We start from the raw sequence: 20,304 nt of genomic DNA on the forward strand, positions 1-20,304 counted from the left end.
CCGAACCACGTATATCTTGTGTTCTTGTGCATCTCTTGCTTGTTTACTTCATTAGGTGTGTGTATGTGTTTCTTTGGATGTAGTTGTATTATTTTCCACATTTACATTCTGGCGCCGACTAAGGGGAACGTGTAACATCTTTTGATACCTTGCATCAAAACCATTAAAGAGAGATTCAAAATCTCCTAAAACATCTTTTGATGTTAGTTGACGCTAAGTGAAAGACTCTTGTGGTTGAGACATACGAGTAGATAGATGAGTCTTTTAAAATAATTTTTCCTTTGAAACACGGATCTGTTACATTCGCTTTTATCTAACCTTCGTTGAGCTTGTAGAGTCCTCATTTTGAATCAAAAATCCTGTCAACAGTCTAAACTGTTTTTCTCTTTTTTAAAATTCTTGTCGCCTGTTGAACAAAATTCTTCTTATCTTACGATTTCGAGTCAAAAAAACTTGTGATTTGTTTTATTTTGTTTTCGAAAACATTTTCTTTACGTCAAAATCCATGAAATAGTTATGATTCAGATCTCAGGTTTGAGTTATGGTCGATCGTGTTTTCTTCTATGACTAAGACGAGTTGTTATAAAGATTCAAAGCTCCCAAAAGGATCATCTTTGATGCTTGGTAGAAGCTAGAATGAAACTTCATCTCACGGGTCATATCTCGTAGTGGTCTAATTAAACACAACAGTAGCAGCGGCAAGATCAACTCAAAATCATTGAGTTAGGGTTCTCTAAAGCTATGGATAGAAAGGGTACGGTGAGCACTTCGACGACAGTCTCATCATAATCCTATAACAAGGGCCTTACAACGTCATTACAAAGCCAAAAGGAAGAGAAAACTTGTTTTGGAAATCTGTGCAGTTGAGGCACCGACAAAACGATTGACGGAAGTCATCACTACAAACCTTAGCCAAGAGAAAAAATTTCCGACCAAACGTACAGATGATTAATGATTTCTGGCACAAAGAATGTTAGGACAAATAATAATTAATGCATGGGAAAAGCACCGAAAGCGGCGTAGCAAAACAACATTTCAAAAAATCGTCTTATTAGTCAAAACCACCTCTTTTGTTGAGTTCAGCATGTTGAAGTGAAAATGGATCGTACTTGGTTGAACTTTTCTTTTTCTGAAATTCAGAACTGTTGTACTTCGTCCTTAACTTTTTCGCAAACAGTCCAAAGTGAGGCGATATCTATTTTTCTGACGTAGGTAGGGAAGGGCGAGCCGAAGAGTATCAATCATACCTGAGCCGATGGCAAGTACTTCCGAGAAGGGAAAGATCCTGAGAAATCGAACTGTAACAGGAACTAGTGTACAGGAAGGGGTAACGGACTCTCGACAACAAAACAATCGACAACACCAGCAGGAAGAATCCCGGGCACCGGGTGGAGGCGTGTCAACTGTCAATGAGGAAGTCTACCTAGGACGAGATGATTATATCTCCCCGAGAGAACAAAGGATCAACCCGAGCCAAATGAGACCAGGGGAGATAATAGACGGAATGACTGCATCGGACACAAAGGAAGACGAGGAAGCGCGAATGATGCGAGAGGACCATAGACGAGCAAGGCAACGTGCGGAATATCGGTTTTCTTTGGAACAAGAAGGCGAGAGGCTTAGACAAGTGCATATAGACTTAGGAAACACCACCAGAGACATCCCACCAGTCACAACCGCTCTCCCCGTAGCTCCTCCTGTGGCACCACCGGTTCCACCACCCAACATGGTAGGGAACCATGTAAATGGTCATTTCAGTCACGAAAGCACCGACCCGACATTGCTAGCAATTCTGGCCAACCAGAGAAGGCAGGAAGACATGATGAGGGAGCTGCAGAGAAGGAATATGGCACTAGAGCATGAAAACTATCATCTTCGGAACCAGAGATCTGGGTCACGAGGGTCATCGAGCCGGGGATCCTCCAGCAACCATACTCGATCAGGACGAACTCGAACTCCGCACCTTGTCCGAGGACGCATACCCAACAGTAACCGTACACGAAGCGGGTACGGCCCTCCCGAGAGTTCCTCAACCGATGAAGAAGTGCATAACGGAAGACCCGAGACGGCGACTAAGGCCAAACTCAAGCAACTTGAGGAAATGATTAAAAAATTGGCTGGAGATGGCAAGGACGATAAGCTGGCAGAGGTGATTAGCGAAGCACAGAAAACTCCCTTCACCAAGGAGCTTGAACGAGCATCGTTCCCTCCAAAATGTACACTCCCAACCTTCCCGTCCAGGTTTGATGGCACCGGAAACGCAGGAGAGCACATCAAGATGTATAACATGTCCCTATTATAATGGAAGAACTATGACGTGGTTATGTGTAAGTTTTTCCCGACAAGTCTAGAAGGCGAAGAGAAGAACTGGTTCTATACTTTGCCCGATGAGTCCATTGGCAATTATGGCGTCCTAGTGGAAACATTTCTCGAAACCTATATGCATAACAACATTGCTCGCCCAAGGGTAAATAAACTATTCACACTGGCACGAAGGTTCAGGGAACCCTTAAGATCTCTAACGGACAGATGGAGGAAGCTGTGTACCGATATCGGAAAGGTACATGTCGACCAACAGATCTTCGGGTTTGAATATTCATTAGGAAAGTCTGACCCTATTTGGATAGCAATGTACACTGAGAAGCCACAAACGTTAAGGGAGATGAGGAAGATGCAAGAGCATTACATCGTATTGGAAGAGATACAAGAGGGGGCGCAGGATAAAGGAGTACAAGAAGCCAGCGCGGCGGTGGAGCCTGTTCCTCGAGAAGACCCAAAGCGATCAGAAAAAAGGTCGATGGCACCACAGCAAGGCTCGGTCAAGAATGAATGGGTCGGGATAGTAAAAAAGCCTCGTCATGAACCAAGAACATACACGCCTCTGAACTCACCATTGGAAGAAATATTCAAGGAAGTAGAAAAACGAAATGACATCAGATATCCAAAGACTAGGGGGATCCAGTTTGACGAGACAAGAAACCATTCTGAGTTTCGTCATTACCATCAGTACCAAGGTCACTCAACTAACAATTGCCAAGAGGTAAAAGATATTGTCCAGCATTTGATCCGAGATGGGTACTTACGACACTTTGTTAAGACAATGCCGACATCTACCCAGCCCGATGCTCCCGTGCATCAAGTGAGGATTTACCGGGGAACTCAGTTCACCTGCAATACCATATCGCACTCGGAAACTCAAGGGTTCGACTTGGGAACTAGCATTACTTCTAGAATCCACAAGAGAGATCGGGCGGGAAAAGAGATCTTTAGTGTAGCCAAAAAATTTCCTATGGAACCCTGGATGATGGAACCGATCACCTTCTCAGCAAAATATGTCCCATCGAATGGCCAAGCACATGGAGACCCCCTAGTAATCACCTTACTCATCGAGGAATAGGGGGTGAAAAGAATACTGATGGACAGTGGGAGTTCAGTCGAGGTCCTATTTTACGACACGTTTAAAAGAATGGAGCTATATGATGATATTTTAATCCCTTCAACTTATCGGATCTACGATTTCAATGGTACAGTGACCGTGACAAAGGGAGAAGTCACTCTTAGAGTCTCGGATGGAGAAGGATATTTGGACACACTTACCATCTTTTGTGTAGTGGATGTCGTATCACCCTATGACACAATTCTCGGCAGGCCTTGGATCGCGGGCATCAAAGGGGTGGCGTCGGCATACCATCAGAAATTAAGGTTCCCATCTTACCGGGGGGTTGTGGAAGTATTAGGAGATCCCCAGGATGCAAGACATTGTATGCAACTGTATATTCAACAAAATGAAGAAAGGTGATCAAGACAGCTCCGAGAAAAGAACAAAGCTAACGAAGCTAAAGCAGCAGAAGAATTGGAGAAGGTACTCTCACAAGACATCACAACCTATGAAACATGCGAGCAAGAGATCTTATAGCAATCAAAGGAGGCGACTTCGGTCGAAGAATCAAAGCCCATTTATCGGCCTTAGAGACTACCCGACAGATCAACTTAGGGACCAAGGAGGAACTTAAGTTAGTGAAAATTGGAACCCTACTATCGGACGAAAAAACAGAGCAGATAATAACCTTGTTAAAGGAACACTTGGATGTATTTGCCTGGAAAATGCATGATATGGAGGGGATTGACCCGGAGGTATGCTCACATCACCTAAGGATAGATCCTAAATTCAAACCAATCCGACAGAAAATGCGAAGAATTGCACCCGAGTTGCAAGCAGCGGTAGAGGCCGAGTTAAAGAAACTACAAGTAGCTGGGATCATTCGAAAGGCTCAATATCCGCAATGGATATCTAACATGGTGATAGTCCCTGAAAGGAATGGAGGGTTCATAATCTGCATCAACTTCAGCGACTTGAATAAAGCTTGCCCAAAGGACAACTTTCCTCTCGCCAGCATCGATCAACTGGTAGAATCCATAGTTGGGTACAAGGCTATAACGTTAATGGATGGATACTCGGGATATAATCAGATTCCCCTGGCTCCCGAGGATCAAGAACATACATATTTCTTCACACCCAGAGGGTTATATTGCTACACTAAAATGCCATTCAGGTTGAGGAACGCGGGCGACACTTATCAAAGGTTGGTGGAGGACATGTTCGAGGAAAAAATACACAACACCATCGAGGTTTATGTGGACGATATGTTAGTTAAAAGCAAAGTAGCATCCAACCATATTGACGATCTTAGGGAAATATTTCAAACCATGAGAAAATATAAGATGCGAGTAAACCCGGCCAAATGCACTTTTTGGGTTACCTCGAGTAAGTTTCTGGGACACGTAATAACTGATAAAGGTATAAAATCCGACGCGGAAAAGATTAGAGATGTGTTGGAAATGTCGTCCCCGGTGACAATAAAAGATGTACAGCGGTTAAACGGAAACTTGGCAGCGTTAGGGCGATTCATTTAACGGTCCTCGGATAAATGTAAAGACTTCTTCGGGACGTTAAGAAAAGGAGAAAAATTCAAATGGAGCGAGGAGTGTGAGGATGCATTCCAAAAGATTAAGCAACATCTCGCGAGCCTACCAGTGTTGCAAAGACCCGAGCACGATGAAGTGCTTACCCTATATCTTGGGGTAACGAGTTATGCCATAAGTGCGGTCTTAGTCAAAAATGTGGGGACAAAAGAGAAGCATGTGTACTTCATAAGCAAAACCATGAACCCAGCGATGAAGAACTACACCAGAATTGAGCAATTGATACTAGCCTTAGTATTTGCAACACAAAAACTTCAAACGTACTTCCAAACTCACAGAATTCGAGTGCTTACGAAGTCTTCCATAGAATCAGTGCTCGACAATGCAGCGAGGTCGGGACGGATCTCTAAATGGAGTGCTCAAATCAAACAGTTCGATATCTTCTATGAGATAAGGACGACAGTAAAGGCATAAGCAGTGGCCGAATTTCTGGCAGATTTCCCTTTAGACGATGAGGACGAAATTGAAGACATTCCGGGCATGGAAGAAGACCGAGAAGATCCCTCCGACCTCCTTGAAACTTGCAGTCCGACGCGATGGGAAGTCTTCGTCGACGGGTCGTCCAATAAAGACGGGTCGGGCCTAGGGCTAGTCTTCACCACACCAAAAGGGAAGAAGATGGCTCACTCCTTTAGGCTTGAATTTAAGGCAACAAACAATGTCACCGAGTAAGAGGCCGTGATACATGCTTTACGGATGATAGTAGAAATGTGGATTCACGACGTGAGACTGACTAGTGATTCTCATTTGGTCATCAGGAAGATCAATGGGCAGTATGCTATACATGACCCAGTATTGCAGAAGTATTGGGAGCTCGCCCAATTTTATATCGGCCAAATACCAAACATCAAGTTCTGACACATCTGCAGAAAAGATAATAGACATTCAGATGCACTGGCATACATCGCCTCCATGCTAACAGACTCGAGCATTGAAGGCATCAGAGTCATGAGAATCTTGATGCCATCTGTACCTGATCCAGTAGACACAAAAGCATATGTACTGGTAACTACAGCTGATAAATATGAAGACGACGATTGGCGAAAACCGATTCACCAATATCTGGAGACGGGAGAGTTGCTTAAAGGACGACCCAAGATCAACAAAATTAAAAGCAAAGCAGCGGCAGACGAACTACGAGACGGTGTTCAGTATAGGAATTCCTACCTAGGGCCACTGTTAAGGTGCCTAAGCAAAGAAGACGGGCACTCAATACTGAATGAGCTGTATTATGGGGCCGCGGGCAATCACAGCTCGGGTCGAAGCCTGGCAACCCGAGCTAATACCATGGGATATTTTTTGCCCTACATGAACGAAGATGCAAAGAAAATGGCATTAATTTGCGATGAATGCCAAAAGTTTGGAAAAAAGATACATGCGCCTGCAGTAACTCTGAACTCAGTGATCAGCCCCTGGCCCTTTGCCAAATGGGGGATCGATATCGTAGGACCCTTACACGTCGGGTCGGGGCAGAGAAAATATTTGATCGTGGCTACTGACTACTTCACCAAATGGGTGGAAGCTACACCGCTGAGGCACATTCGGGATAAGGACGTTTTTCGCTTCATATGGGAACATATTATCTGTCGTTTTGGAGTGCCAGCGACAATCGTCTCAGACAATGGAAAACAACTCCAAGGCAAGAAAATTGACCTATTTTTTAACACCTACAATATCCGCAAAAGCAAGGCAACGCCCATCTACCCGCAAAGTAATGGGAAGGCCGAGATCACGAACAAAACCATAACCGACAACCTAAAGAAGAAGTTGGATGGTGAATATGGTGAGTGGTGTGAGGAGATCTACAATGTTCTGTGGGCATATAGGACTACCCGAAGGGACGCGACAGGCTTATCAACTTTTATGCTAACATACGGGATTGAAGCCATCCTTCCAACTGAGGCAATGATACCTCTACAAGGACCGAGGCGTGGAGAAGGAACATCTCAGCAGACCTTATTTTGGCTAAGCTCGATGATTTAGAAGAAACTAGAGAAATGGCACTACAAAAAATGGAAAACTACCAAAGGAGATTACAACGTGAATACAACAAACGAGTTCGACCGAGAGAATTTCAACCCGGACAATTGGTATTGAAGGAACTACCCAGCTACGAGCGTGACAACAAAGGCGGGAAACTAGCGGCACGATGGGCCAGACCATATACCATTGTGGAAAAAGTTGGGGAAGGGGCGTATAAGATACTGAAACCAGATGGAACACAGGAACCGCGACCGTGGAACATTCGATGCCTAAAGCTATATCACCCATGAGAGGTGTGTAAACATGTATAATATTCTGTCATTTATTTCCTTAAAAATCCACGTGGGGTAGGGAATGTGACAATTGTGTCTAATGGTCATTCGTACTCGGGGCGACGGCAGTGTGCAAGTGCCGAGGTGACTTACACTCGAATGGACATTCGTACTCGGGGAGATGGCAGTGTGCAAGTGCCGAGGTGTCTTACGCTCGACGGGTTATTCGAACTCGGGGCAGTGGCAGTGTGCAAGTGCCGAGGTAGTCGAAGGGCCCTGGTGGTTGGAAACCAGTGGCCGATTGTCGGGGCACGAGTACCCGACAGCCGAGCATACAACATTGCTCCCATCGCAAGTGGCCGAAATCACTTTCCCAAGCTAGTTAATTGATAACTTCTTGGGATATAGAGCCAATAAAACCTAGGAATGACCAAATACCTTACCACTAGATCAAAAATGACGGTGATGAGATACCTCAATCGGGACATGGCATTGGGCCCGTTGACCCTCCTGTTGAGTGTGTTCGACAAAAATGACATTTATACTAACACATTAAAAACATTTTGTTGCAGGAAAAAATAATTTCACCATAGATAGAAAGTCAAAGTACGACCATAACAACACAAGTTAAAAATGTCGAGCAACAAGAAAACAACCGATTGGCGACGCAGCACCCCATCAAAGAAAATTGTCAAAAAAAGATGAAGATGTTCAAGCGAATTACAACCCAACATAAGGAGCACAATAGTGGCGCAGCACTACAAAATACCTACCTATGCCTTTGGCGGAACTGCTCCCGAACCAGCCTTCTTAGCAGCAGCATCGACCCGTTTCTTTTCCATGACCGCCTTCACACCTTCTTTCACCTTGGCGACAAGATCCCGAGTCAGTTGAGTCGATGCCGCCTCAGCAGTAGCTACCTGCCCGAGTAGTTGGGTCTCCCTTGCCTTCAGCCGAACAGTCTCTTCCTCCAAAGACTTCACTTTTCCTTGTTCAACTGCAGATGAGAAAAGACGATTAGTGATACGGGCACTAACATCATAGCATCAAAATAGAAACAAACATAACATAACACAGCCAACAACACCTTCAAGCAAGGGAAAAACTACTTTAACGGTTTCCTCAGACTTAAGTAAACTACACTCGAGGGTCGAGATCTTAGCAGTTAACTCGTTATAGTACTGTTCGTTGAACTCATTGGTGGGGCAATGTTTTTTGTGGTCGCTCCAGCTAGCCTTCTGCCGATCATGAGCCAACTTTCGGCCCGACAACTGAGCCTGAACCCACTCCAAATTTCGGGATACCTCATCAAATTGTCGAAGTTTCTCCCTTAATTCTTGGTTATACCTTTCAGCAGTATCTTTCTCTTTCAGTATTCGTTTGCGATCAACATGCAAATCTCTAATCTGAAGTCTCAACCTACCACACTGACTTTCCAAGTTGTCAGCCAACAACGTTTTACGGCAGCAATCCCTTGGGCCCGAGACAAATTCATCCGAAGGTTTTCCATCTCTTCCAGCACATACTCAAATCTTTGATATCGAAGTAGCTCATCTCGAAGTTGCTCAAGCTCGGCCTCTTGTCGATCTATCTTATCGTCCTTATTCACAATTCTTTGGCGGAGATTGTCAACATGGCTTAGCTCAATATCCAATTTTCTCTTTAACAAACGATATTCAAAAGCTGCATCGGCATCTATACTAGACATCTCGGCTAACAAGATAATACTAAATTCAGGATATTGGCACTATGGAATCAATCATAGCTACTGAAGTTTTGAATAAGTACCTCGGCTCTCGGCTAGCCGTTTTTCTAGTCCTCGGGCTCGCTCCTGCTCTTGTTGCAATTGAAGGCGAAGGTTCTCCATTTCTGCTAACTCCTTCCGTCGTATGGCTGCATCTAGCAACTTCTTATTGGCAGCTTGAGAACGTCACACTTCATAGCATGAGGAACTGACCACATTACAACAATACGATTAAGAAAGTTCACTCACCATCTGATCAAAGGTGACCTTCAGACCAGCAAAATACGAGGATACGTCCTGGATCATCTCTTCATCAGTCAAGGAGCCAAAATCAGGAGAAGTCAGATCCCCCAAAGAATCACACACCGGGCCCGAGAAAGTAAAGAAGGTAGTCGGGGAAGGAGACACGGTATGCACAGTTTCCAACAACTCTCCTTCATGAGCAGGGCCCTTTCCATCTACAAATCCTTCCTTTGACATCGGCTCCTCTTCCTCATCCCCGACCAAACCCTCAGCTTCATCAAACAGATCCCCATCATCTTCATCATCATCAGAAAATACAAGCACAACACCATCGGCGAGAGTGACACCTCTACCAGCAGACTGCTAGGGCACAACCTTCCCTGGGGCAGACTCATCGACCTTTGATTCCTTACCCTTTCCACTGGGCTTACCACCTATAACGTTAGACGAAATATCAGAAGTTTTCTGAGGCGACTTCCTCAGGAAATGAGATAAAGGTAGTCGATCCTTGGGATCCTCACCATCTTTCGCTCCTCCAACCCCTCCCTTGTCAGCTTTCGACCTCTGCACATGAGTCTTCGTTAGATCCATTTAAGGCAACAAATAGGGGCAAGTACATGTACTGTGAATAAAGCAATATATTTGTTACCTTTCATGTCTCTTCCTCGACTCCTGTGCTAGGACCTCTATCCTTCTTTCGAAGGTTGGGAGCCTCAAGTTGGCCACTCTGGGACTTGAACTACAAAATACAAACAAATTAAAACATCATCCCACTGATCACTCGGGCCGACATCGACCAGGATTGAAAAACTTACTCGATCAACATTGACCACCCAGAACTGATAGGGCTCGGCCGAAGGAGGAAACTTTCCACTAAGAAGAGGACCATAAATAACAAGAGGAACCCGATCCCAAGCTACATCACTAGTATGGCGGGCATGCTTATTAGTTGTTTTCCCCTCGGGGTCCTCGTCCAAGAGAAGCTTCTTAAAACCCTCAGGGAGAGTTTTGTTGCAATGAGGACTAGCAGCGAAGCCAGCAAGATCACCATTGGTAGAAGTTCCACTCCGGTAGTTGGCAGCAAAGCTGGCGGGAGTATAGTCGCCTGCTTGAGAAGGATCATAGGTCGACCAGATAGTGGGAGTGCACTCGCCTCGCCCTCGCCTCTCCCACTCGTTTATGAGACGAAAGGTCTTGCCATTCCATTAAGCTAAAGCACGAGATGGACGAATCTTTGAAAGAGCTTCATACATGAAGGGACGACTAGGATCATACAATGGAAAGCGCAGTCCGAGCTCCAACTGACCCTTGGTGATGACGGTCACCTCGGCCGAGTGAAGGAAGTTCATGACATCACCTTTTTTCAAAACACTCTTTTGGCCCGATAGGAGTCTTGTGTCATAACCATGGAGACCAAAATCATCTTTTAACTGCTTGATGAATTGTTCATCAGTCAAGTCCTTGGCAACTCTCTTGTCATTCCTACATGAAAACGAATGAGAACCATCAGAAATGATAGAGTTAAGGGCATGATGATCATGGTAAGAAAGGGCTGTCAACAATAAACAAAGAATCATTAGGAACACTATCATCCTCAGAAAAGGTATAACTAACACACCTCTTCTCTGTCATGGAGGGAGTCGAAGAAGCAATGGAAGAACTGTTGGGAAGAAACTTCGAACCGAAGAAGATAACAAGCAGCAAGAATCGCAACAGCAGCAAGGGGAAAGCGATGGAAGGATCAAAGGATGATTGAAACTTTCAGAGAATCAGAAGATAAAGGAATATCAGAGCAGCAGTTGAAAGAAGAAACTAATGAGAGAGAGTGTAAATCTTCGGAGAAAGTAAAAGCGAAAAGCCAAGGGTCTAAGGCTTGAATTTATAGTCCCAACAATTCTAACCGGCAAAGAGGGTAAACATGTCATAAAGACGAGTGTAGTGGGGAACAACATGGCGTGAAACACGACATGGCAGCGGACGTGGAAGGCGAATCGGTTTCTTCCCCTCGTGTCGATCACACGAGTGAAAGAAGGGGCATATATGTAGGTGTAAATAATCCACAGATCCAGGTAGAGCAATCCTAGGTAGTGGGGCATCGACAGCAGATGAGGCGTGAAGCACCAAATCATTCTACCTGGCCTAGGCCCGAGAAAAAAGACACCAAGAGAACCCGTGCAGACAATACGTGTAAAGGTCAGAGGTGATAGAAGAGACAGTCATCGAGTACAAGAGCAATAAATGCATTGACGAAGTAGTTGAGAAGATAAGGAGAATCTGGCCAAAGTAAGACTCGGCTAAGAATATCAAGGGCGGCATCGTCTATACTCACTAACTGATCGATATCGAATGAATGGATGTCGGGAGAAGATATTACCAGGCCTAGCCCTACATCTCAGAAAAGACGTCGCATGCTACCCGAGAAGGACATCAAGGAAGATATGTCGCGACTTACACTGTAACTTGGATGTATCATCACTTGTAGCTATAAATAGAGATCCATGTATAGAGCTAGGAGGCAAGTAATCAGTAAGGGTGGAGAGAATATCAAGAGCGTGAGAGAGTGAAGAGAGTGCTTGTTAGTGAGGTATATGCTTTGTAACCTTGAATCGAGTAATAAGATCATCCTTTTACCCCCGTGGACGTAGGTAATCATACCAAACCACGTATATCTTCTGTTCTTGTGCATCTCTTGCTTGTTTACTTCATTAGGTGTGTGTATGTGTTTCTTTGGATGTAGTTGTAGGATTTTCCACATCTACACTAAGGATGATTAAGTCACATACATGGAGTGTTATCTATAGTCTATAGGGTTTAGATATGGCGGTCTACGATACGTATGAGTATGTATTTATTTTCTTAGAAAACTTCATTACAACAAAGCACAACTTGGGGTGTAAATAACTGACCCACTTACATACCCATACCCTACACCATAACCAGAACCCTACCCTAAGACCCGTACCGGTCCAACAATTTTTTTGTCCTCGTTTTCCTAGTAGAGAGAAATCTATAGCTTTGTTCCAGAGATCGAAAACTCTGTGGAAAACCCAGATTTGGCTCTCATTTTCAGTTCCAACCTAAACCCTAGAAAATTTGGGGATTTTTCGTAATTGATAGTAGAATTAATCTTCAAATTTGATCAATGGAGCCTACTGTTGATCCAGCTGGAGAACCAATCGCAACATCAGCAGTGTTAATGGCATCATCAAAACACATCGCTACTTTTTGCAGAGCTGAAAACATGGCATTTCTTAATTGTAAGAAGAAAGATCAGAATCCTGAGAAATGTCTTGAGAAGGGACGTGAAGTTACTAGTTGCGTTCTCAATCTGTAAGGAATTCTTTGCCCTAATCTAATTAAAGTAGTATTAACATATTAGCATAATGAATTTTATAAATAGGGTTCATTTCTATTGGTTTTCCGTGATGAAATTTGTGGTATTTATTTTGTTTCTAGATCGACTTTAATTTCTTGAAGAAACATCAATTAGGTTATATCTAATGGTGATGAAATTGTTGAGTTGAAGTTTAGGAATAGTTAGAAAGTGTATTGGCGGAGTAGAAATGAAAGTGTGGTTAAAAGGGTCACGTTAATCTGAGTAAATTTAGTAAGAGTGTCAAATCGAGCCTCACTCTTTGCTCTACTTAAAAGTTAAGGCAACTGTAAGTTTTTGTACAACTTGCTACACCAAAATGAAAATTAGCAATGTTTTATTTAGTGTGGAGCACACCACTGTGGATGCTGTTATCGAGTGAAGTGTGGTTCAGGAAGACCAGATTTCCATTCACAGTTCTAAGAAATGGGTAGGATGTGTGATGGTATAATAGCCGAGAAGGGTTGCTCTTTTCAATAGCAGGTCACCTGATCGTAAAAGTAGAAAATGGTGATAGCTTGCAACTTTTAGGCGATTTTGAGTGAAACTTTTAGCTTTGGTTGCTGCTAATGATAATTAGAATCTGGAGTTATTTTCATCATTTTTGGTATATCCAAGTGGTGCATAGCCTAATTTCCAGCGTGCTGTGGATCTTTATATTTGGAAGAGCAATTCATGATTTTAGTTAGACTAGTAAGGGGAATCTGCAGAATTTAAAAGGCGTGGTATGGTATATGATGCTTGCTCTATTTGTCATCCTGGTTGTAGACGTTTACACAACTTATGGTTTCTTTGTTTTGCTTACTTTATGGGATATTAGCTTGTCACATGAGCTTTGAGAGTATGTTTATTTTTTAACTATCATGGGCTTGGTCTGGTGATGACTACTCTTTGTTTCATCTGATACGGTGAATAATGAAACTAATTTACTAATTTAGCTATTTAACATGGTATTGTGGTGAACTGGTGATGAATTTTCACCCGAATCTGAGAGATATGATTTGATGGATAACTCCCACAAACTCCGTATACTCTATAGCTTTCTGACATGATTCCTCATCAATGATTCTTTGCAACAAAGTGGTCATTGTCGTGCCTTTTCTTGTGCCGTTCCGTTTGATAGTTCTTAGTGATGCTCAACTGGCATAGCTTCATGAACCTTGATCGAGGTAGTGTTGCTTGGAAGTCCGTTTAAAGAGAAGAAATTTTTAAAATCACTTGTGATTGAATTACTTCTTTTTTATTTTTTTCTCTTTCTTTAAGACGTGGAATGTTTCGTACACCTCTTACAGTATAGCTGGTTACAACATTTACATGTCATGAGTTAGATGTAACATCGTGCTGTGGGGGAGTCGCCCAGTGCTAATACTAAATGTGCCATAATGCCTTTGTGCTATTATATGCCGCTATTATCTCCATCTTGTGATCCCAAAGCTAGGTTTCTACAACTAGCAGCAATAACAGTACTACAGTAGAGTATACCTGCTAAACCTCTTCTGATCCTAGTTTCCAACACCAGAGGAAGGCAATATTCATAAGCTTGAAACCTATTAACAGAAGAGAATATCTCTCTAAAGTAATCTATTTAGTTTGGATTCACTGGAAAGTTTTAAATGGTAGGTTCCAACTAGTCAATCTTGAAAATTCTCATTAATTCGTTGCTTCCTAGTTTCCTTTCGCATAAAATTCGCCTTGTTTTATGTTATGGACTCATAGCTGACTTACAGGTTAAAGCATCTTCACCAGACATGTACAAAGGAGATGGATGCTTATGCGGGATGCATGTACTATAACACCAATGAGTTTGATTTATGCCGCAAAGAGCAGGAGGCATTTGAGAAAGCTTGCCCATGGAACAAATAGTCTTTGTCGCTTTTGTAACTTGAGTGGAATAATATTGAGAACAACCTACATGGAGAAAACATGATTTACCCATCTCACTCCATCTTTTGAAAAATTGATTCTTCGTATTTGAATGGGTTTTATTTTTGTAGAAATCAGAGTTGCCAGGAATTGATCCTTCACTGACAGGCAACAATCCTGCCTCCTAAAACCAGCTCTCTTGATAAATGCTGTAGCAGCTATTGTTGTTGACAATGTTTATGTTTCTGTACTCTTTTAGTCTGCTGCAATCTGCAGCAAATATGCAGCATTGTGGTGTTGTTATTTCCAATGATTACACAATTTTAATTTCTCTTTTGCTTTTCATTTCAAATTCGGTGTTTGAGACATATGCAAAAACAGCTTTGGCTTATAGTTGTTTGTTCTTGTCAGTATGGATAGTAGACTTTCCCTGGTTGAATGCAGCTTGGGTTTGAACCTAATATTGGAGAAGCTACCCTAAGATGAGTCTAGTTTTAGTATTGGTGATAAAGGAGGAATTAAACCTAAAGAAGAATTTTGAATCATGAAAGCGAATTTGAGGAGATTGAAGTAGTAAAAAAGATGGGTATGGGCTGGGAAATGAGCAAGGTACTGAAACATTTGAAAGAAGTGATAAACATGTGGCGATCAAAAAGGAAGAAAATGGGAAGTACAGGAAATATGGAAAGGACAAAGGGAGGATTATTGTTTCTATCCATGCTGAAGGACTAGGGCTAATACTGAGTAAAATAGTCGGCGTCTCCTTGAACTTGATTTACTGGTGCTGGCGCCTAACGGGTAGATTAATATTCTGTAATTTGGAAGGAGAGGAATAACTTGTAATTTGGATAGAGGTGGCGTACTTTAGGAGATGATGGCGTTATAAGTTGGTAACTTGTAAAGTGGGTACTAGGGTCATAGTCCTTGATGCAATCAGAAAATGTGGACGAGAGAAAGATGTTACAAATGCTTCCATCATTTCTAATCTTGACCGTATAAATATAGATTTGTTAGATGATTTAATAGTGAAAAAGGGATGTCCATGAGATAATTGATAGCCAACAAAATGCTAGAATATCTTGGTAAAAATACAAGTTTCTTCCGGTTCGACCCCTAGACCTTGTAAGTAATTGCTAGTAGTATTCAGAGGTCAGTAACCAACATCTGTACTAAGCCATCAAAAAAACAAAAACAAGTCTTTCCCTAAAGAATAAGGCAAGCTAGAAACTTAATTCTGGAGCTGGAGAATGAGATATTTCACTATCCAACTGTTTGACGACAAAGAAGATTCGTAACATCCGTAGAAATCTTCGGTAATGGGATCATTATCTCGACCTCATAAGTAGATAATTATAGGTGTACTCATACTATGCCATCACTCATGGATTTTGCATTTCATTAATGCCCACACTATGCCGGTTAAGCCAACAACATGCAGATATCTTTTGAATTATAAGTTATTCAAGAATCCATTTAATCGCTACAATCTCGCTTCAACTGAACAACCCAAAATTTGTAGGTGTTCTAACTTCTAAAGTAGGTTGCCATCATTTCTGCAGTTTCAAGGGTGAAACTGGAACTGCTCTGCTTGGACCCCCTAACATTGAACAGCTGTATAAAAACAAACATCCACAAATTTACAGGTAATATGCATATGACTCTTCATGCTTCTAACCAGTTGTTCCATAAGAATATGACTTCGCATTTCAGTTACACCGCTCTACCAAGGACAATCTGGCACTGTGTATGAAGCAACCATCCCAAGTTTTTGGAAAATCTAAGCAAAAAGTTGCAGATGTTACCCACTATTGTCACACCTTCCACGATACTCACCACCTTTGCTAGACCCTATGATTATCATTTTTTCTCTATAAATTAAGTAACAAATGTTCACAGTTTGAGATTCATGATGCAATTGGTAGTTGTGACAGTAACATAAAAAACATCATACCAGTTGAGGTGTTAAACACTTTAAAAAGTAGAACCAATAAAAAGTCAACAAAATGCTTGTAATAACAATTTATCACGAATAAAAGCTGATATTGTTGGAGAACAACAATCGGAACATGAAAAATAAATTGAGTTCAGGATACCTTTCCTATGGACCCTAATTGAAGAATACTGAAGAGCTCAATAACTAAAGGTAGACAGCAATATGACAAGTTACAAGGCAAATTCACCCTAATTGAAACTACAATCAAGTATCTAACCGAAGAAAAATAAGGTGACTGTTTACTAAATATTGTATATGCACAGAATCAGAGGGTATGGGGAAATTCGCGAAAGCGTTAATAGGATATATTGTCAGTCAGACTTGCTGGCCAAAAATGATCGTCTTGTTGACAATGGAAATACTATCTCATTAAGATTACTAAAGAATCCTTTATCGTAAATATTATCTTTAACAATGACCTCTACATCTTCTAATGGAGACTTACGGGAAAAGGCCTTCCATTTGCTTTCTGGTGGTTTTGTCTCTCCTGTCATCCCACTGATACTAGCTTTTAGAGCTGCAGCGCTCACCTTTGCTTCATTTATTTTCATCTTTAAGCTGATGTAGTCTTTCCACTTGAATGTCTGCCACATGAAAATAACAGCAATCCCAATATGTTATACAACTGGAGTTAAATTTTGTTGATACCACCGCAGGATCATGAGTAGCTTACACGCAGGGCCAGATGAATAATAAAGTTGTTCAAGTCCCCACTAACCACACAGGTGGGGTTTTCCTGAATGTGTTAAAAAAATGTGGGTAGATAAGGTCACACTATAACTTTTGGGGAAGAATTTTGCTAATATGGAAAATGCAAACCAACCACAGAATCCTGTCATCAATTGTTACATGATTATACCAAAATCAGCGAACTAAAAAACGAACAATGGTGGTAGGGAAGGTTGCAGTAGCCATCAGAATCTAATTAAGGGTAAGAATGACGTACCTCATTTGTGGTGGTGTTTGTAAGACAGAGATGGGTATGGTACCCAGAGAACCCAGCAAGTAGTAAAGAGACGACAGCTAAGAAGACCATCAGAAGTATTTGTGTGTTATATGCGCCCAACACCCACTATTATAACCAACAAATCACTTAGTGAAAAAGAATGGGCAAGGAAAATATGTAAACTATACCTCGATTGAGGTGTACTATTATACCACACTGAAGGAAATGTATTTCCAACTTGATTCCAGTTCTAAAAGGACTTGACAAATTATAGAATAATATAGCCAAAAATCCTAACCTGTACAACATGGGGAGCTAGGCTATAGAATGAATTTTCAAAGCCATAATAAACTGCAAATAATAAATAAAGACAGCTGATTAGGTGAACATTCAGAAGTCGGAATTTTAAGCAATTCAAACGCCCATTTAAAAGGGAAATCAACTTACCTGTTAGGATGTGTATAACCTTAAACTCCTTCAATTGACCAGCAAGTATCAAAGCGATGGCAATTGTTCCATACACGCATAGAAGGAAATGCCTGTAGAATCATCTGTTAAAATGATAATGCTCATATGAAGGTATATGCAACAAACCCAACACAATACATTTAAGAAAATTGAGATATACAACTATTCGTATTTCAGTGTCCGGTAGAAGCACCACAGCTACTTGAGATGACTTTTTTGAAGCAGTATTAGAAAGTGAAATGACCCAACTGAAACAGGTTTCCTTGCCAAAATCAACCCCATGTTAACACCCATAAACAGCTATGACTCACCAGAGTAGGAAAGCCATGAAATAACGAGTATTCTTTTCCCCTATGCAGTTATTCTGATATAATAATTAACAAGTTAGAGAACTAGAAGTAGAACATATTTACGCAAGTATGTTACTGAGTTGGAACCTTCCAAGAGATAAGTAAACGTAAAAAACAATAGATAACAGAAGAAACCAACCATCCATCCGCAGTGGTGGTCAAATCTAGCAACACAGCGATCACATATGCTACAGTGCTTGGATCTAGCAGGCCTGTTACAGGAAATAACTCCAATTACTAAAAAAGAAACAAATCTCTAGAGAACCCTGTAATAAAACAAAATCAAAGAAGATTGTAACACATACTTTGGAATCTTGCAAGTCGTGCACACTTTTTCTGTAAATATGATATTGTCATAAGGGTAGGAGGAGAGGTATTGAGTAACATTGTCAGCATTCACAGTTCCTGGATCAGAAAAGCTAGTCAATAGAAAGAGTACAACACCAACACCAACTGCCAAGAAGCTTGTGTACCTGCAAGAACATTTAAAGTCTCACCGATAGACAAGATGTGGTAAGCAAGACAGTTTGGCATACATATCTTGAGCAGTACCTGTGATATTCGGATAGATAATAGCCAGGAATATAGTCAAAGGACGACACTGCAATGATATAATATATTCCTGCAATTATAGCTAAATAGAATGCCTGCAAAAAAAAAATGGAACATCAGACCTATATATGTTACACCCAATATCTGCATGAAATCTAGAAACAAATAGCGATTAACAGATTAAGGAATAAGCTTCCGATGCTATTATTCTCATTCCTTTTTCTTATACTACGTTCAACTGTTATTCGTTAACAGCATTACCTTCAACTCCTCCAATATATCAACTCGCAAAGAAAATTCTTTGTTTAGCACAAGTACTGTAGTTCTGTACCCTATCGGAACTCTTTTCAAAGTAAAGTAATGTAAACTGACTAATCACGCATATGCTTGTTGAATAAAATACCATCTTCTAACTCAATTAAAATTTTGTTTTCATTCATATGTTTCTATTCAGTAAATTTAATTTCCCATGAGAACAGTCAATTCTCCTGAACACAAGTATGCATTCATCCGTATAAACTCGATCACATTGAACAAATCACTAATCCCAAACTATCCATTTAAATACCTATTGCCCAACAACCAAACAACGAAATTTTATACTCCCTCCGTCCTAGTTTACTTGCCAAAATAGGATTTTGCACAAACTTGAAACAAATTCAAATTACTCCCACATACATCATCAATCTTTCAAATTACTTGTTTAATATACTAGTTTTTGTATCCTAGTTTTTATTTCTTTCTTGATAATTAGATAATTTTAGTGGGAAATATAGTAATTTTTTGGTACACTTTTGTTAAAAAAAATTCAATTTTGGCAAGTAAACTAGGACGGAGGGAGTACATAAAAGAAAAAAAACAATTTTTAAGCTACAAACATAAAATTGCACCCAGTAGACGATATCCAAAAGCATAATTATCATAAAATTGGATGAAATGAGAAATCAAATTGAAGATCTAGGGAGAAAAGGGATATGTTACAAAAACCTGTAAGGTTGGATTAGGTCGATCACAACAAAAATATTCGACAGACAGAATTGCATTTCTGCCTTTAGAACCAAATACATATAACATAAATCTCCTGCACAAAAAGAATCAAATTGTTTACTTATTAGTATCGGATGAATCATTGAAACAACTAAAGATTAAAATTTAAGACTATAGAGAAGGAGAGAATTTACAGGAAATAATCATAGGCACCAACAGTGAGGAAGTAATGAATTTTTTCAATGAAAGTGTTTTGAAAAATTGGCCATTGGCCGCATAAGAAAGAAACAATTACTAGTAGAGTTAAACATCCATGGCAGACCAGTATCCACTGGACATCCATTTCTACAGAGAGAGAGGGAGAAAGGTCAACAGAAAATTGGTTTGATTGGTGACAAGGATGTAATTTTTAATCGAGTTAGGGGTAAATCTAGTATTTAATAATCATGGCCATGATTGATACCTAGTATTTAATAATCATGGCCATGATTGATACGCTGGGAAACATCACCGAATCGATAAGAGTTTAAAGACTCCTGTCCTGTAT

At 41.1% G+C, this 20,304-nt stretch overlaps 3 protein-coding genes across 3 annotated transcripts; 2 read left to right on the top strand and 1 right to left on the bottom strand.

Annotated features, from left to right (window-relative positions):
- The first annotated feature begins 2,323 nt into the window (after positions 1–2,323).
- Positions 2,324–3,397, top strand: LOC113316126. The gene has a single exon (XM_026564348.1). It carries the CDS (start codon positions 2,324–2,326, stop codon positions 3,395–3,397), a length of 1,074 nt encoding a protein of 357 aa, XP_026420133.1.
- Positions 3,398–12,189: 8,792 nt separating this feature from the next.
- Positions 12,190–14,795, top strand: LOC113317024 (NADH dehydrogenase [ubiquinone] 1 alpha subcomplex subunit 8-B-like). The gene is made up of 2 exons (XM_026565176.1): positions 12,190–12,555; positions 14,326–14,795. The coding sequence occupies exons 1-2, from the start codon at positions 12,368–12,370 to the stop codon at positions 14,459–14,461; spliced, it is 324 nt and encodes a 107-aa protein (XP_026420961.1). The 5' UTR covers positions 12,190–12,367; the 3' UTR covers positions 14,462–14,795.
- Positions 14,796–16,447: 1,652 nt separating this feature from the next.
- LOC113318172 (probable protein S-acyltransferase 17) lies at positions 16,448–20,297 on the bottom strand. Its single transcript, XM_026566303.1, has 10 exons — positions 19,952–20,297; positions 19,758–19,851; positions 18,771–18,865; positions 18,524–18,691; positions 18,358–18,430; positions 18,180–18,232; positions 17,848–17,939; positions 17,699–17,751; positions 17,401–17,526; positions 16,448–17,038 (listed from the first exon to the last, which is right to left on the bottom strand). Exons 1-10 carry the CDS (start codon positions 20,098–20,100, stop codon positions 16,766–16,768), a joined length of 1,176 nt encoding a protein of 391 aa, XP_026422088.1. The 5' UTR covers positions 20,101–20,297; the 3' UTR covers positions 16,448–16,765.
- Positions 20,298–20,304: the final 7 nt, after the last annotated feature.

This window comes from Papaver somniferum, chromosome 10 (assembly GCF_003573695.1).
Source record: "Papaver somniferum cultivar HN1 chromosome 10, ASM357369v1, whole genome shotgun sequence".
Taxonomy (NCBI): Eukaryota; Viridiplantae; Streptophyta; class Magnoliopsida; order Ranunculales; family Papaveraceae; genus Papaver; species Papaver somniferum.

Excerpts from the sequence above, each read along its gene's own strand:
- LOC113317024 (XM_026565176.1), top strand. The coding sequence starts at position 12,368 with ATGGAGCCTACTGTTGATCCAGCTGGAGAACCAATCGCAACATCAGCA. Across the intron at positions 12,556-14,325 it reads ACTAGTTGCGTTCTCAATCT|GTTAAAGCATCTTCACCAGA; the intron begins GTAAGGAATTCT and ends GCTGACTTACAG.
- LOC113318172 (XM_026566303.1), bottom strand. The coding sequence starts at position 20,100 with ATGGATGTCCAGTGGATACTGGTCTGCCATGGATGTTTAACTCTACTA. Across the intron at positions 19,852-19,951 it reads GGTGCCTATGATTATTTCCT|GAGATTTATGTTATATGTAT; the intron begins GTAAATTCTCTC and ends CTTTTTGTGCAG. Across the intron at positions 18,692-18,770 it reads TATCTATCCGAATATCACAG|GTACACAAGCTTCTTGGCAG; the intron begins GTACTGCTCAAG and ends ATGTTCTTGCAG.
- LOC113316126 (XM_026564348.1), top strand. The coding sequence starts at position 2,324 with ATGTGTAAGTTTTTCCCGACAAGTCTAGAAGGCGAAGAGAAGAACTGG.